General features: G+C 44.3%; 1 protein-coding gene across 1 annotated transcript in view; it reads left to right on the top strand.

Moving 5' to 3' along the window:
* The window catches only part of SLC6A4 (solute carrier family 6 member 4), a 52,966-nt gene extending 36,507 nt beyond the window's left edge, over nucleotides 1-16,459 (top strand). The window contains exons 9-14 of the mRNA XM_003416785.4: nucleotides 1,960-2,072; nucleotides 3,046-3,177; nucleotides 4,557-4,656; nucleotides 6,627-6,727; nucleotides 11,790-11,957; nucleotides 14,558-16,459. Coding sequence (XP_003416833.1) covers nucleotides 1,960-2,072; nucleotides 3,046-3,177; nucleotides 4,557-4,656; nucleotides 6,627-6,727; nucleotides 11,790-11,957; nucleotides 14,558-14,632 — 689 coding nt within the window. The 3' untranslated portion in view covers nucleotides 14,633-16,459. The remainder of the gene's footprint in view (nucleotides 1-1,959; nucleotides 2,073-3,045; nucleotides 3,178-4,556; nucleotides 4,657-6,626; nucleotides 6,728-11,789; nucleotides 11,958-14,557) is intronic.
* Nucleotides 16,460-16,858: the final 399 nt, after the last annotated feature.

Raw genomic sequence — 16,858 nt, 5'->3', positions numbered from 1 at the left:
CAGTAGATGGACAGGGAACTGCCAGAAATTCAAGCTGGATTCAGAAGAGGATGTGGAATGAGGAATATCATTGCTGGTGTCAGATGGATCCTGGCTGAAAGCAGAGAATACCAGAAAGATGTTTACCTGTGTTTCATTGATGATGCAAAGGCATTCGACTGTGTGAATCATAACAAATTATGGATAACATTGCAAAGAACAGGAATTCCAGAACACGTAATTGTGCTCATGAGGAACCTGTACATAGACCAAGAGGCAGTTGTTAGAACAGAACAGGGGGATACTACATGGTTTAAAATCAGGAAAAGTGTGCATCAGGGTTGTATATTTCATCATAATTATTCAATCTGTATACTGAGCAAATAAACTAAGAAACTGGACTATACGAGGAAAAACGGGGTATCAGGATTGGGGAAGACTCAATGACCTGCATTATTCAGATGACACAGCCTTGCTTGCTGAAAGTGAAGAGAACTTGAAGCACTTGCTGATGAGCATCAAAGACTACGGCCTTCAGTATGTATTATACTTCAACATAAAGAAAACAAAAATCTTCACAACTGGACCGATAAGCAACATCAAGATAAACAAAGAAAAGATTGAAGTTGTCAAGGATTTCATTTTACTTTGATCCACAATCAACTACATGGAAGCAGCAGTCAAGAACTCAAACGTATTGCGTTGGGCAAATCTGCTGGAAAAGACCTCTTTAAAATGTTGAAAAGCAAAATGTTACCTTGAGGACTAAGGTGCACCTCACCCAAGCCGTGATAATTTTAGTCATCTTATATGCATGTGAAAGCTGGACAATGAATAAGGAAGACCAAAGAAGAATTGATGCCTTTAAATTATGGTGTTAGCAAAGAATATTGAATATAACATGGACTACCAGAAGAAGTCTTGGAAGAGATATAGCCAGAATGCTCATTAGAAGCAAGGATGGCAAGACTTCATCTCACATACTTTGGACATGTTATCAGGAGGAATCTGTCCTTGGAGAAGGACATCATGCTTGGTAAAGTGGAGGATCAGCGAAAAAGAAGAAGACCTTCAACAAGATGGATTAACACAGTGACTGTGACAGTGGGCTCAAACATAGCAATGCTTGTGAGGATGGCACAGGACCAGGCAATGTTTCATTCTATTGTACCCTATTTTGTCTCATAAGGTCACTGTGAATCAGAACCAACTCAAGAACAATAACAACAGTGCCCTGGAGATCTCAACCTTTTCAGACATTCTGGCCAAGGCATGGCCAGGGCAGCTTCCTGGTACCTGGTGTACTATGGGCCTTGAATACATTATGGCCTAGAAAGTATGACTTGGGTGATTGTCTTAAAACCAGTGGGTTTGGGTCGTGAGTCTAGATGACCAAGTCCAGTAAGCAAATGATTAATAATCCTGAAAACTTCCCTTTATAGAAAAATAAAGGATAGCTGACACTGCCCACTGCCACTCTACAGTGCAGTGAGGTTTTCATGGAAAAAGAAAAAGGCAACAGATACTGAAAAAGAGGCGATGGGGTCTAATGGGTGGAGTCCCAGGGCTTTCCTGCCAATACGCTGTGCGTGTTTGGCCTGATAGGGTGCTCTGACTCCTCTCTCAGGAAAGAGAGCACCCCTAGCTAGCCCATGAGCAGTTGAGGACATGTTCCTCACACAACCAAAGGGGACTTGTGACTATACTGAAATCAGTTTAATATTTCCTACTTCTCTGGAGCTAAAGACATCAGAGGGTGCTAAAGGCTGTGGAACTTTAGAGATATCTACCCTGGCCCTGAAACAAAGCACTAAATTATGATATAATAGAAATTATTATTGTGTACAACTTTGCTAGTCTTAGGGTCTCAGGTCTGTTTCCATCCCTGACATAATTGTTGGTGTGGTTGAGTTTTCCTTTGTGACATCTCTGTAGTGCAGGTCTTGGTGACCACTCCTCTTCTCCCCCCCTCTATCTCAGGCCCCAGCCTCCTCTTCATCACATATGCAGAAGCCATAGCCAACATGCCAGCATCTACGTTCTTTGCTATCATCTTCTTCCTGATGTTAATCACGCTGGGCTTGGACAGCACGGTGAGTGAATGGGGAGGGAAAATGGCTCAGGGGAGAACCAAGAGAAAGAGGAGAAGGAGGAGGAGAAGGAAGCTATATCCATTCTTCCCCATCTTGCCCATCCTAGGCAGAGTTGGTTGCTCCCTCCTGGGGCTCCCCAGCCCCTTGTTCACTCCTCAACGACAGCATTCAACACCCCTTAGGACATTACAGTCTTTAATGGGATAAGGTGGACAAAGTGTCCATCACAGTCCGAGCTGCAGCATACATAAACAGTTATTCTTATGCACTGTCCCTTGACCAGATGGTGGCCCCTAAATGCCAGGGCAAGGTCAGTCTTATGTCTCAGTGCTCTGCCTAGTATTTGACCCAGTGCCTTGCACCGGTTAGGGTGAAGTGAGTCTTGACTGGAGTAGGCCCGTCAAGTTGGTTCCAACTCATAGCGACTCTATGTATAACAGAACGAAACACTGCCCGGTCCTGCACCATCCTTGCAATCGTCACGCTTGAGCCCATTGTTGCAGGCACTATGTCGATCCATCTCCTTGAGGGTCTTCCTCTTTTTCAGTAACCCTCTACTTTACCAAGCATGCTGTCCTTCTCCAGGGACTGGTCCCTCCTGATAACATGTCCAAAGTACGTGAGATGAAGTCTCGCCGTTCTTGCTTCTAAGGACCATTCTGGCTGTACTTCTTCCAGCCAAGGCCTCTTCAAGTCCTTTAGAGCACCTCACAAATAGAAGTTCTGTCCATGTGCTGTATTTTCTTTCCTGGATTTTCTCCATAATGGGTCCCAAATGTGTAAAAAGATAAGTAAACTTCCTGATGCTTTTGTGGGCCAGTGAGTCTGGGGAACTGGTCATGATCAGCATGACTGGCCATTCAGCAATCTTCCAGACCCTGGCATGATTCCCTACCTCCCTCCTGTTCACTGTCCTGGGAGGTAACAGACTTGCCCCAGAGCCTGCACTGTGACCATTGCGTCTCCCTCTCAGTTTGCAGGCTTGGAGGGGGTGATTACGGCTGTGCTGGATGAGTGTCCCCACATCTGGGCCAAGCGTCGGGAGTGGTTTGTGCTTGGAGTGGTCATCACCTGCTTCTTTGGATCCCTGGTCACCCTGACTTTTGTGAGTACCGTGGCCCTCACCTTTGAGAGGTCCTCCCCTAGGGCAACAGGCAACATGGCTCTACAAGAAGGGGTTACATTCCTTCCATCCCACACGATGCCCTGGCAGTGCCGTGGCTAAGAGCTTGGCTGCTAACCAAAAGGTCGGCAGTTCGAATCTACCAGCTGCTCCTTGGAAACCCAATGGGGCAGTTCTACGCAGTTCTACTCTGACCTATAGGGTTGCTATGAGTCAGAATCGACTTGATGGCAACAGGTTTTAGGGCCAAAGGAAGGGGGATTGTCACTGCTGCTAAAATTTGTCAGCAAGGATAAGAAGAAAAGTTGATTCTGGCAATATCAGCTTGTAGGATTCGTGCATGGAATCTGGAGGCTCTTAGCATTTTCCAGCAGATCCAGCTAGATTTCAGGCTTGGCAAAACATCTTGATAAGATCTAAGATCTACTTCCCCAGTCTATTTTCATTACTTAAGGCTGCTTTCATGGAAATATTGCCCTGAAATGTAGAACATCTGGAGACTGGCATCTCGTGTTAGCAATAATGTCAACTACAGAGAATTTGCAATGGTAAAGAAATCAGACCTCTCTAGCAATTTTTTTAAGTAGCTGAGGCAAAGATTGTCCATGTGCACAGGTAGTACCCACACACATCCTAGGCTTGTGTCCTCCTGACTCAAGGCAGACTTTGTGGATACGTGTCTTCAAATCTTGACCCCATCGGTTGTGGAGCTTCTGTGGGATGGTAGGGCTCTGAGCAGGGCAGGAAGGACTCATGAGTCAGGACAGAAGGTGTGACTGTGACCAACATGCTCAATGTCTGTTATCATGGACGCTCGTTGGAAGTTTCAGTCTTGAAACACCAGGATTCTACAGGGTAGAGTACACAGTAGGTATATAGTAGATAGAAAAAAAGAAAGATGAAAATAGATCCAGAGGCCACTTGGAGTTGGACACTTCAAACTTAGTGGGGAGAGGAAACAAGAAGAGAGTGTTCCACGGGGTTAGATGGAATCTGGCCCACACTGCAAAGGCACTCTGGGAGGCAGGCTCTGGGATACTTATATTAGGTCCAGAGTGGGAATTTTTCAGAATTATCCTAAGAAGCTTCTGCAGTCTCTGAGTGGTGTAAACAGCTAATGCACTTGGATGCTGACTGAAAGGTTGGAGGTTTGAGTCCACCTAGAGGCACCTTGAAAGAAAGTCCTGGCAATCTTCTTCTGAAAACTCTGTGGAACACAGTTCCGCTCTAACACACATGCGTCTGCCATGAGTTGGAATCAACAAATGGTTAACTGGTTAACAAGCTTCTGCAAGCGTCTATAGTAAGGAGGTGGCAGTGCCTCAGAGGGCCCTTAACGAGGCTCATGTTCTCATTTCCAGGGAGGAGCCTACGTGGTGAAACTGCTGGAGGAATATGCCACGGGGCCTGCAGTCCTCACCGTCGTGCTTGTTGAAGCAGTTGCCGTGTCTTGGTTCTATGGTAAGATGCTTCCTTCAGCTAGCTGCCATCTTTTCTACACCAGGAGAATAGAGAAGGGCTGATTTCATCAAAGAAAGGCAGGCACAGTTTATAAGACATGACCTCCTGATGGGCCTGTAAAATAATCTCGGCTGACTGCCTTCTTCAGAATTAGATCATTTCTTCCACACCTTGTATAGCAAAGTGCCCTTGCTCTTGAGAGAACTTTTTTTTCCCTTGTGGGTTTGGATGTTTACCCAGGGGAGACAAGTTGGGGCAGTTCTGTATAGCTGAAGATGGTGACTAGTTCTAAGAATTGGAAGGAGAACAAACAACTAGTGCACCGTGAACACATTTCAGAGTGTACAGAGTACTACTGCTATAGCGGTGGCCCCAAATTTAAATTTTACAAGCAAGAGCTTCCTCCAGAGCCCTGAGAAAGAGCCTAGGGGCTTACACTGTAAGGAAGAGGCAAAAATGGTGCTATTTGGGTATCTACCCTGGTGAAATCTCAAATCACCCCCTCTGATTCTGGGATAAGGAGCCCTGGTGGTCCAGCGGTTAAGCACTCAGCTGCAAACTGAAAGGTCAGTGATTCGAACCCACCAGCTGCCCCAAGGGAGAAAGATGCGGCAATCTGCTTCCTTAAAGATTTTAGTCTTGGAAACCCTATGGGGCAGTTCTACCCTATCCTATAGGGTCGCTATGAATTGGAATCAGCTCCACAGCAATGGGGATTCTGGGATAGATTTTGATAAGGGAGAACTACCAGGGGTGCAGAGAGTGCCCCTAACACGGGCCCATGGGCAGGGGTCCCAGAGCCCTTGGGCGACAATGGAGACAACACGGAATGAAATGAAAAAAACCAAGCTCAGAGAAGCCTTATTTCACCTTTAAAGTCAACCAAAACCAAAAGAAACCAAACCCGGTGCCGTCGAGTCAATTCTGACTCATAGCGACCCTAGAGGACAGAGTAGAACTGCCCCATAGAGTTTCCAAGGAGCGCCTGGCGGATTCAAACTGCCGACCCTTTGGTTAGCAGCTGTAGCACTTAACCACTACACAACCAGGGTTTCCTTAAAGTCAACAGGCTAGGCTAAATAAGATACGTTATTTCATTCTAAAAATGTGTTTATTTTCCTAGGTTCTACGATAAAGCAACTTTAGTATGGCTGTCCTTACGCATAAGCTGAAGGCAGACCCACATTTTGAGTTGCACGTGGGCCCACATGGTGGTTATATTCTGCCTTTTGTTTGCTGGTTTGTTTTAAAGACGAAATCCTCCCTATTTCTTCAGCAATTCAGAGGGCAAAGTTCAAAGTGTGTGAATACTACAGACCTGCCCGAGGACGTGCTGGGTGCTCTTGGTTCAGCAGCCACAGGCACCCTTCCCCTTCTCAATTTCTCACCAGCTGAAGTCCTCGGCTCTCACTTCCATGCCAGTTACTTTTTATAGAAGAACCTTCATCTTGATCTGACATATGAACGGGCGATATTGTGGTTAACGTGTTCCTTTGAAAGTTTCCAGAGCGTGGTCAAAGTCAGTCTCTGTTGGGCGGGTTCACTATTTGTTGACAAAACTCAACTTTCTTTTCTAGAAGAAAAGTAAATATGTAAAAGTAATAAATAAAATACACATATATAACAAAAGTAAATATATGTATATATAAAAATATACATATAAATATATGTTGAGATCTTAGAAAAGCAGTGTGGGTGGGGACTTGAGGCCAGCCCCCGTACTTTATGTAGACAGAGCTTTACTTGCTATAAAAACGCAGTTTTGTGACAAGTCCCCTAGTCTCACTTTCAGGCACCTCCTATGGAGAAATCCCAGAGCTGTTGTTACCTTTGACCAGGGCAGGAATTCCAACTCCCTTCCTCCATTTCATTCCCAGTGCTGGTCCCGGTGACCCTGACTCCTGATCAGGGGTAGGGGGCAGCCAGTATCCGCTCTCAGTCAGTTTCTCTCTCTCTCTCGGGTGATTCAGGCGTCACTCGGTTCTGCAGTGACGTGAAGGAAATGCTCGGCTTCAGCCCTGGGTGGTTTTGGAGGATCTGCTGGATGGCCATCAGCCCTCTGTTTCTCCTGGTAAGTTGTAATTTCCCTTCTCCTTCTTGCCCTAGGGAAAGATTCACCCTCAAACACTTATAAAAAATAAATTTTATTTAAGTGTAACATGTTGTAAAAAATGGGGGCGTGGGGACGTCTTACCTCCTCTCTCCAACCGTTTTGCCAATTCGGCACCAGCCATCCCTCCCGCGGCACTCTCTCCTCCTCTGCTAGGTTTGATGAGTCCTTGCAATGGCCACACAGAACTCATAGGTCATGCTCACAGTTAGGAGGTTTATTAGGGAAGTAGCAGGTTACAGTTCAGGATCAGGAACGACTCAGGATACAGTGCTTCAGTCAGGACAGCTTCTCTCCCTGGCCCTCGGCCTGTCGGCCCCTCGGCCCCTTGACATCTCAGCCTCTCAGGCCAGCCTGGCCTCTGCCCTGCTTGAGCAGGTGCTACCAAGCTCTTTAGCTCCATCGGTAAGTGTTCAGAAGCACCCCACTTTGCCAGGAAGCCTCAGCCTGAAGACACTCATCTCTCTCACTCCACGGGTCAGCTCATCCACTATAATCACCTTGCTCAGTGGGCCAGGAAGCCCACCACACTATCTTACGGAGGTGTCCTGGTCCTGCTGCTGCTGTTTCTCTGCGCTGCTTCTTGTCATCTTGTGCCTTCTCTGGTATTACAGCTGTCTCTCTCTGTCTCCTGAGTCTAGGACGTTCTCAGTGCAGGGACCTGAGGTCCAAAGGGTGCACTCCATTCTCAGCTCTTCTTTGTTGGTGGTAGTGAGATCCCTTCTTTCTGCCTCTGAGATGGCTCATTTTAAGCCTAGAGGGATGGCAAAACTGACCAGTGCCCTCGTTAGAATTCCATACACCTTGTTTGCATGGTCCCACCCCCACAAGAGTGCCATGCACATTATTCGCGTTATTAGCAAGCTGTCCGATCCCCTTGGTGGGCCACAAGCACCTTGTTTGCGTAGTCCCACTCACTTGGTGGGAGTTAGAAGACCATGGTGAGAAAGGCCATATAAAAGCAATACACCACAGCACACACATAGATATAGAAAAGTATGCAATCTAAGTGTACAGCTCAAATCAGACACACTTAGGTACCCAGTTGCTGTGGCGTCAGTTCTGACTCCTGGCGACCCCGTGTGTGTCAGAGCAGAACTGTGCTCTGTCGGGTTCTCAGTGGCTGATTTTTCAGAAGTAGATCACCCGGCCTTTCTTCTGAGGTACCTCTGGGTAGACTTGAACCTCCATCCTTTTGGTTAGCAGCCAAAAACATGACCAGTGCCTCAGAAGTCCCTCATGTGTCCCTTCCCATTCACTTCCCTCCCCCGCCCCCCGGCCCATAGTTAACCCTTTTTCTGACTGCTAACACCATCAGTAGCCTGGGCTTCAGTCAGTGTATTACATCACTTCCCTGCTCAATGAGAATGAGAAATAACACTTACTAAGCACTTGTACCCACTGCTGACTCACAACAATCCTATGAAGTAGTTATAATGGAGGCTTAGAAAAGTTAAGCAAAGGATCCAAGGTCACATAACAAGCCAGCTTTTCAAGACCAGGGGCGCACATCAAGGCCTTGGGAGTGGTCCTGGTAATTTTGTATTTATAATTTTGTGTTCTTTTTCTTGAAGGGGGCCCTTACAAAAGCCCTGAAGTATAAATCTGAGTTAAAAGTAGAATCCATTTATTGCCAAAGGACCTGGGTGGGAGAGTTCACTTCCAAGTGCTGCCTGTGCCCAGGAGTGCTCAGTACTTACTTCCTCCTCCTGAACATACCCCTGCGCTGTTCCTGGTATCGCCTGAAGCAAGATGCTTGCCCAAATGTGGATGAGCCCTCTGCTAATATCTCAAGTGTGGTCTGAGGCAACCTGAGGTGAAGTGACTCTGTGTATTTCCACAGGGACTATTCTTCAGTTCCTTCCTTTATCTGTAACTTCATCTTGGGGCCCTCTTGACTACATGGAGTCCCCGGTGCAAACGGTTAACGTGCTTGGCTGCTAACCAAAGGGTTAGCAATTTGAGTCAACCCAGAGGCACCTTGGAAGAAAGGTCTGGAGATCTTCTGAAAGATCAGCCACTGAAAACCCTATGGAGCAGTTCTGATCTGACACACTTGAGGTCACCATGAGTCAGAGACGATCAACGGCAACTGGTTGGTTTGATCTTTTAGAGTCAGAAAGGTTTTTAGGGTGTTCCTTCAATTCATTTCCAGCTTATCTGGAGCTGGGCCATCCCGTTTTGTCTTAGAATATCTCGGCCTTTGGCATACACCTAGCTTTTCCCCTCTTTCAGAATGGCCCTTTTTGCATTCTGTTTTGATGTTCTTGGGGCAGGCCTTTATTTTTTGTACCACCCACACATCTCAGTGTTAACTTACACACAATGTGCTCATTCTTGCTTCTGTGACTCTGCCCACTGAACCCCTCCCTGACTTCCATTCCCCTGGGCGCCAGAGGTTGCCAGAACCAAAGCCCACTCTTGCCCCAAGGGCCAAGTACTCTCAGGGCAAAGTGGCCCCCACACGTACTTTGGACTCCAGCTCTCCCTTGGATCCAGTCGCTGATGCTTTCAGGTAGATTTCTTAAAATTATTTTTTAATCAAGAATTTTTAGTTGTGGGAGGGTTGGTTTGAACAACCTAGCCCACCATTACCTGAAGTGGAAGTCCTCACACAAAAGGCCAGTGCTTCTCCGTAATCTATTTAAATTCTTTGTTTTTCAAGGCAAGAAGAGACATTGGTTTAGTTCCTTGAGGGCAGAAACCATGTTTGTTTGTTTACTTTGGTCTCCTCACGGAGTGAGGACATGATGTCCAGGGCCCAGGCTTGGGTGAGGCAAGTGAGCCACTCACCTCCGTGGTAAAATTTAAGAAGGCGCCAAAAGACTGAGTCACGAAAATAAATAATACTCAATGCAATATCTTTTTTAAAAAATCAAAATTGATGCATAAAAAAATCCAGGATGAACAAAATATCAAAATTTTAAATGAACAAAGGACCTGCCCCGTCCTTGCATGAATCACCTCACTTGCCTTACCCTAATCCGGCCCTGTCAGATCCTGTCTTTCTAAAATACTGCATTAAAATGTAGTTTTATCTTGATAACTGAATTTTTGGCACCCCATTAAATTTTGCCCCAGAGGTGAGGGTCTTAGGTACCGTACCCTAGTCCTGGCCCTGAGACTTCTGGTGTTTTCATTTCTGTGGACTTCAGGTAAACTCTTGACGCCCAGTCAATAGGTTTCTTTGCCCGACAAAACCCAGGTACAGATTGGGCCTCAGGCACATTATTCATGATTCCCACAATGTTCCTTTTACCCACCTCCTCTGGAGACAAGAGCTCAAGTGCCTGATTGAGACAAATCTGTCTTCCAATTCTGGGGTTACTTAACAGATCCCCTGCTCTGGGCTTTTTAAGGCTGCTTTATGGGGTTTTGGGGTAGGTAAAGACAGCACTGGGTGGGTTACGTAAAGAGTGGTAGCTTACTAAAAATACTCTTTTTCTCTGAAGCCAAAAGACAAAAAAAGAAAATATCATATATGAGCAAGGAGAGGCTGGGACACACGAAGGAGTTTCCAAAGCAGCCGCTACTGGCCATGCCAAGAGCTGAGCCCTCACTGAGCGGAGTTAGATTGCACCTGACGTTAAGATGAGACAAGTTACAGCAGAGATGGCACCTAACCAAACCCTCTCTTTCCCTGTTCCAAAATTAGCTTCTTTTGTAGCTGGGTCTGGTGGTGAGGGGAGTAAGTCAGTAAAGGGGGGTGCGATTGGCCGGGCTCCTGTTTTGAAAGCTTCCTTCTGGACTTAGGATAACACTGCTGAGAAGATGGATGTGTGTATAACAATTTCCCACTTTATTACCTGCAGACAAAGGGGGAAAAAAAGATATAAACAGATGTTCAACCCACGAATAATTTACATTACTGTCTTCTCTATGACTATGAAATAATAAAATAAAATTAAATCAAGAACGATGATGATTTCGGCACAGTGGTTACTAGGCAAAAACTGATATTTACACTGTCTCTGTAAAACAAACTAAAAAAAAAAAAAAAAGAACAAAAAACTCACAAGATGAGTATTGGAAGCACACTGTGGAATTTTTCTTGGCCAAAGTTTTCACTAAATTTTTAAGTAAAGTGTTTTTCACCTCCATAATTTCTTGCATTATGAGGACATGTGGCAGGTAGTCATTCATTGTTGGGATGCCTTGTGGCAGAGCTATCTTTGTTGAATCCCCAGGCTAATGAGCTTAATGCAGAACAAGAGCTCAAGAAAAGGAACACATATGTAGGGGCCTTCGTCCTTTGCAGCTCTTGAGAATCTTATTATTTCTCCTGGACATAAGGTACCTTTCAGCTGACCCAAACCGTCACAGCTGAAATGCAAGAGGAAATGAAAACAAAAGCGAGAGAAATATGAGCCCCTAGGACTGGCAGGGTTTCTGGGCAGGACTGGCAGGAGGTTCCTTGGGTGATACAAACGGCTAAGAGCTCAACTACTAGCCCTTAGGTTGGCAGTTCAAACCCACCCAGAGGCGCCTCGGAACACAGGCCTGGCAATCTTCTGAAAGATCACAGCCTTTAAAACCTTATGGAGCAGTTCTACTCTGCACACACAGGGTCACCACGAGTAGGAATCAATTGGAGGGCAACTAACAACAACAACAGGACTGGCAGCGGCTGTGGAGAGATTGTCCAATCTAGTCCTCCACTGTCTGGCAAGACGGAGTCCAAATCACTCCCAGTGGATGCCAATCTCTTCTCCTTTCCAGAGCACTGCACAGAAGGGGGCGCTGTATCTTCCCTAAGTAACATTCTAGGCCTTGGCAACTGCCCTGCAGGAGCTGAGATGGGGGATAGGGAGGAAAATTCAGATAAGCACCTGGCTGTCTTACTTTTGCAGCTTAGGTACAGAAATTGGTGAATTTTGTATGTTAGCGTTCAATCTAGGATATATCACGTTTTGGAAATTTCTTGGAAGTAGCTCTAGCATTTTGTGTTCTTGGTATCAGAACTGTCTCTTATCTGCATGGATTTAGCTAAGATTTTAAATGTTTCTTGGAATTTCTGTTTTAGTTCATCATTTGCAGTTTTTTGATGAGCCCCCCAGAGTTACGGCTCTTCCAATATAATTACCCCCGCTGGAGTGTCATCTTGGGTTACTGCATAGGAACGTCGTCTTTCATCTGCATCCCTACATATATAACTTACCGGCTGATCACCACTCCAGGGACCTTTAAGGAGGTATGCGTGTTGAGACTGGTAATGGTAATGTTTCTGGGAGAAAAGGGTTCTCTTGTTAAGACCATCACATAAAATTCACCAGGAGGCTGTCAACCTTAGATATTTATATTCCTATGCCATCGTCTCTAACATCCTAGCTGTGTATGAAATTTTGTTCTGAGTTTAAAAAAACAAAAAGACTAAGGGAAAGGTAAATTTCTTAACTTTTTTGGGCCCTCGTCATATACAAGGTTGGAGTTTGGGGAGCGAGCCACCATTACTGCTGTAATTTGGAGGCTGTCGTAGGCACTTGCAGCCTGGATGTCTCAAGGTGGGAGTCATCCACTGGATTAGGTCATTGTTGCAGAATCCCCCTAGAAACCTGCACAAAGAAGATGCCCTTAATAAGCAAGTGTTCATGAAGACATCAACAGGAATCCATTTTTTAGGTTAGCGGGTTATCACCTTGCAGTAGGCCAGAGCCTGGCAAATTTTGAGAGCAAGAATAGTCTGGCTGCTGGAATGCTGACAAAATAAAGAAAACAAAATTGGGCCTGGCATTTTGAGAGATAGGCAGCCAGAAGAGCAGCAGAATGGAGCCTAGGGCACACATGTTCTTTATAATGTTCACTCCTGGCCTTGCCCCACCACACATATACCTTAGTGCTCCCATCTGTCTCTGCCCACCATAGTGCCACTCAAGGCCACTTAGTTCCTGATTAGCTAGACATACTTCTGTTTAATCAGTTTTGAGTTCCATATTTATCATGAGAGTGGACCACACCAAAACCAAGCTCATTGCTGCTGAGTTGATTCTGACTCACAGCCACCCTATAGAACGGAATAGAACTGCTCCATAGTGTTTCCAAGGAGCAGCTGGTGGATCCGAACTGCTGACCTTTTGGTTAGCAGCCGTAGCTCTTAACCGCTGCACCATATGAGGATGGACAGTTTGTGAAATTTTGCTTTCTAACGACTTAGTGTGTCCTAGTAGCTGATGCTATGAGTCGGAATCGACTCGACGGCAGTGGGTTTTAGTGGAGTAGCTGATGAGCACTGCAGTAACTTTTTTTTTTTAATGGATTTTTAGTGTGAGATTTTGGTGCTTGAATAATAAGGTCATGAGTGGCACAAAGAATACAATTTTGTGAATTTCATGAGCTGAGAACGGAGCTTTCTGAATTCCACAGGTCCTGCTCAGTCTAAAATAAAAGGGACAAGTAGCAGAGCTTCACCTAGAATTAATAAATCAAAATATGCTTTCAGATCCAATTTTGCCTCCTTACCATACGGGCAGACTTTGGGCCATCAAAAATTTTATTAAGTAACTTAATATTTTTCTAAGCATCTGTGGTGCTGCTGGTTTTCTTTCTCCACATCCCTGAGCTGCTTCATGTCACCCTGACACTAAATTTTCAAAGGTGGTTATACATTTCATACCCGAGCCCGAACATATTTTGCAACTGTCTTAAAGCTTCTGTGTATTTCAGCTATTTATAAAGTAGATTCTTAGCCTTTTCCTTGTTATGCATACTATATCGACATGAGATTGCTTTAGGATTGATGACTTAAATGGCCACGTTTTTTAAATTTTAATTATGTAATAATTTGCATCACTGTGCAAACTAACTGGTACTTTTTTGCAACTGGATTAAATAAATCAGTAATGTTCTTGTCGTTACAGTGACTGGATGACAGTGTGCACTGTGGCTCTAGAGGAGGGCTTCAAAATTGTTATTCCTGGGCAATCATGACCAAGAAGGCGATACCAGAACAGTCCCCAATTTTTAAAATTTGGTTGATCCGGGATCATAACTGGAATGGGAAAAATTATGTCAAAGCCTTGCTAGAAACTTAACCACCCTCTTAGAAAACAAGGGCAGCATACATATTGCATAGCAACCAAATCTCTTGCCGGTTGGATTCTGCACAGTGTTGCAAATAGGGGTGTCTGGCTCAAAGATGGTGGCTGACTGTGCTGCTTTGAATGTGTGTTGCTTTCCTCAGTCCTGGCAATAATCCAGTCTCATGCCCTGAAAGGGCTCACTATGCCTCTTCCAAGTCTCCCATTCCAGGGCTATGACCTGTAATTTTTCCTGTTCTAGTTATGGTTCTGGATCACCCAAATTTAAAAAAGTTGCATCTGTTCAGGTTTTGCTTTGTCGGCCATGACTGAACTGGCTTAAACCCATTCGAAGCCCTGCTCTAGAGTATATGCAGGTGTAAGGAGCCCAGCTGACGGGGTGGGGAACTGAAGTCCAGCATTCATTCTGCTCCCCAAGCCCTGTGTGGCTGCATGAAGCCTCCTCTGTCCAAGGTGCCTTTCCCAAATCATTCGAAGACATGTATAGGTCAGTGGAGGCCCACTGAAGGCTCCTGTTCTTCCCTTAGTGCCATAACGTTTTCTTAGTTTACAGGTGGTTGTAGTTTCTGAATGTATCATTTTTAACCATATTTGGGAAAGGATAAATTGGGAATTCCTTTCTTAAGGAAAGTCAACGGTAATATTCCAACTTAGCATTAAGTACCGTTTTGATACGTTTTATTATTAATGCTGAAATATTTTTGCAACCCTGTCAAATTACAAGAATGTTTATAACATCAGATTTTCTTCCCAACAGCGTATTATTAAAAGTATCACTCCAGAAACACCAACAGAAATTCCCTATGGGGACATCTGCTTGGATGCTGTGTAACATGCTTCGAGAGGAAAATGGCTTCCCAACAACCTCTTCCTCCACTTCTGACCTTGTCACACCTGGCCTTCTCCCCTCTAAGTGAACGAGTTTCCAGCTAAGCCTGACAATGGAAGGGTCTCCTTCACAGAGACACAGTCTCAAAAGGCTATGGTGCCCAGTCTCTTACGGCCTCCAGCCGCTTCTTTCAGTGAAATCTCCTGGACATATGACCACGTTGGACTCTACCTGCGATGCAGCTGAACTGGCTCGTTTTGGACATGTGAGGGTGTGTGTGGGAGGTGATGACAAGTGTCCTGTCATCTGTTACGTTAGGATTAGGGTCAAGTCTGTGAAAGCCTCCTGAATCATTTCTTGGTGTGATCATCGATATCTGACATCTGTTTCCAAAGGTGTCACTGCTCATGAATGCATAAACCACGTAAGAGAAAACAGGGATGCTGTCTTGCTAGCCATCCAGTTTCTGAGTAGCACAGAATTCTATAGCTGGAACCTACTAGAACCCTCTAACTCGTGTGTTGCTTTGGAGTCAGGAGTGGAAGATATAAGAAGCTAAACGTGTATGTGTGAGCTTGTGTGCCTTTGTATACTGCTGTTTCAGTGTATCTGTAACCCTATTCCAGTTCTTTGGGCCCATTACAAATTATATGAATTTCCTGAGATTTTTCTTACATTAACAAATTCTACCCACTTACATGTGTATTGTGTGTTGTTATTTGAAAGGTACAATTATTACAAGATGTCCTGCCACCTTCTGCTTTTCCAGTGACACTACTTTAGGCCACACACTTTCCTTTATGGGCCAACCCTTAGCATTTGCTACACTTCAGTGCCATCTTCCTATCCCACTCTGCTAAGCATTCAAGAAGATTTTCACAGGCAAATCTGGCTTATCTTTAGCCACTGTGGCTTAGCTGTGAACTACTTTGAAGATGGATGTCAACACATGCGCCTTCAGTGTTCAGTTAGCCATCTGGTTTAAGCTCTACCTACTGCAAATGACTGAGTGTGACCGTTCAGGTTATTTTGCCTCGAGAATATAAATCCAGTTTTCACTTACCCCTAGGGTATATAGATCTGGAACCCTGACCATAAACCAAAAGCATCCTCAATGCAAGAGCAATTGGAGAGTCTGGGTTAGCCTTAAATGGATCTTCCTCTCTCCCCACCTCCAGCCACTCACTGCCCATGACCCTTCCTGTGATTATGTTTGTGAGCCTTCCAGATAATTTTCAAGACCGAGTCTAAGGGTGATTGAGTAAGGGCCAGTTAAGTGAATCACCTTTCACTCCACGGAAAGTTCTTAATGCAGATCAAGTAAATTTAGCCTTTGGTGACTTGTGACTCCCAGATGCCTAAGTAGAGAAGCAAATTCTACCTTGTAGTGTGAGGTTTTCTTATCAAAACCTTAAAGAGGGTAAAGTGCTTTTTTAAAATGATTAGCGTTTCACCAAGTCAGGTGTCAGATGAATATATAGGAACTTTGAAAAGTTTTCAAACTCTACTAGACTGAAAAAAAAAAAAAGCTAAAATCTGTTTGTTTTGCATAGTTTGCATTTATTTGACCCCTATTTATTAATACTACTATGAATTTTTTTTTAAGGAAAACAAGAGTAGGTAGACAGATTTTTAAACTATCATTTAAAGAGCTTTTACATCTAATGTGGTATTTACATAAAAGTAAAAAATAAAAATGGAATGGTAAAATTATTTAAGGACTGAAGTTAATTTATTTTCTTGTGATTTTATCAGTAAGAAATACACAAAAGACTTATTTGTAAACTTTCACTTAAAGCACGATAAAAATTATTAAAAAAAAATACACAAGAAATAGGCAAGACAAGACAAAGACATGAAAGAATTCGATTGACTATTAAAGGTTATTTCTTATACTGATGTACAACGAAGTCCAAAGAATTCATCTCCCAACTGAAAACTTACAAACCATTTAAAACCTATTTCATCTGTTGACTGGAATGCATACGAATTCACTTCCCTGGCTGTCCTGTCTGTGAAAAGATGGGTGCAAAGACCTTGACAAATCCAAAGCCAATACAATAACTCTAAAATCAAATAATGAAATCACAAAATAAGGCAAAAAGTTATTCTGCATGATGAGTCACTCCCTCTCCACCCTCTTTTTACTGAGTTTATTAATTTAGTACCACCAATCTCAAAATTTAAGTGTAAATCTGAATTTCCATTGAACTCATCCATCCTTAAAAA

Source organism: Loxodonta africana, chromosome 18 (genome assembly GCF_030014295.1).
Source record: "Loxodonta africana isolate mLoxAfr1 chromosome 18, mLoxAfr1.hap2, whole genome shotgun sequence".
NCBI classification, from domain to species: Eukaryota; Metazoa; Chordata; class Mammalia; order Proboscidea; family Elephantidae; genus Loxodonta; species Loxodonta africana.
Note: the sequence above shows the minus strand (reverse complement) of the source record. Positions and strands in the feature narration are given on the sequence as shown.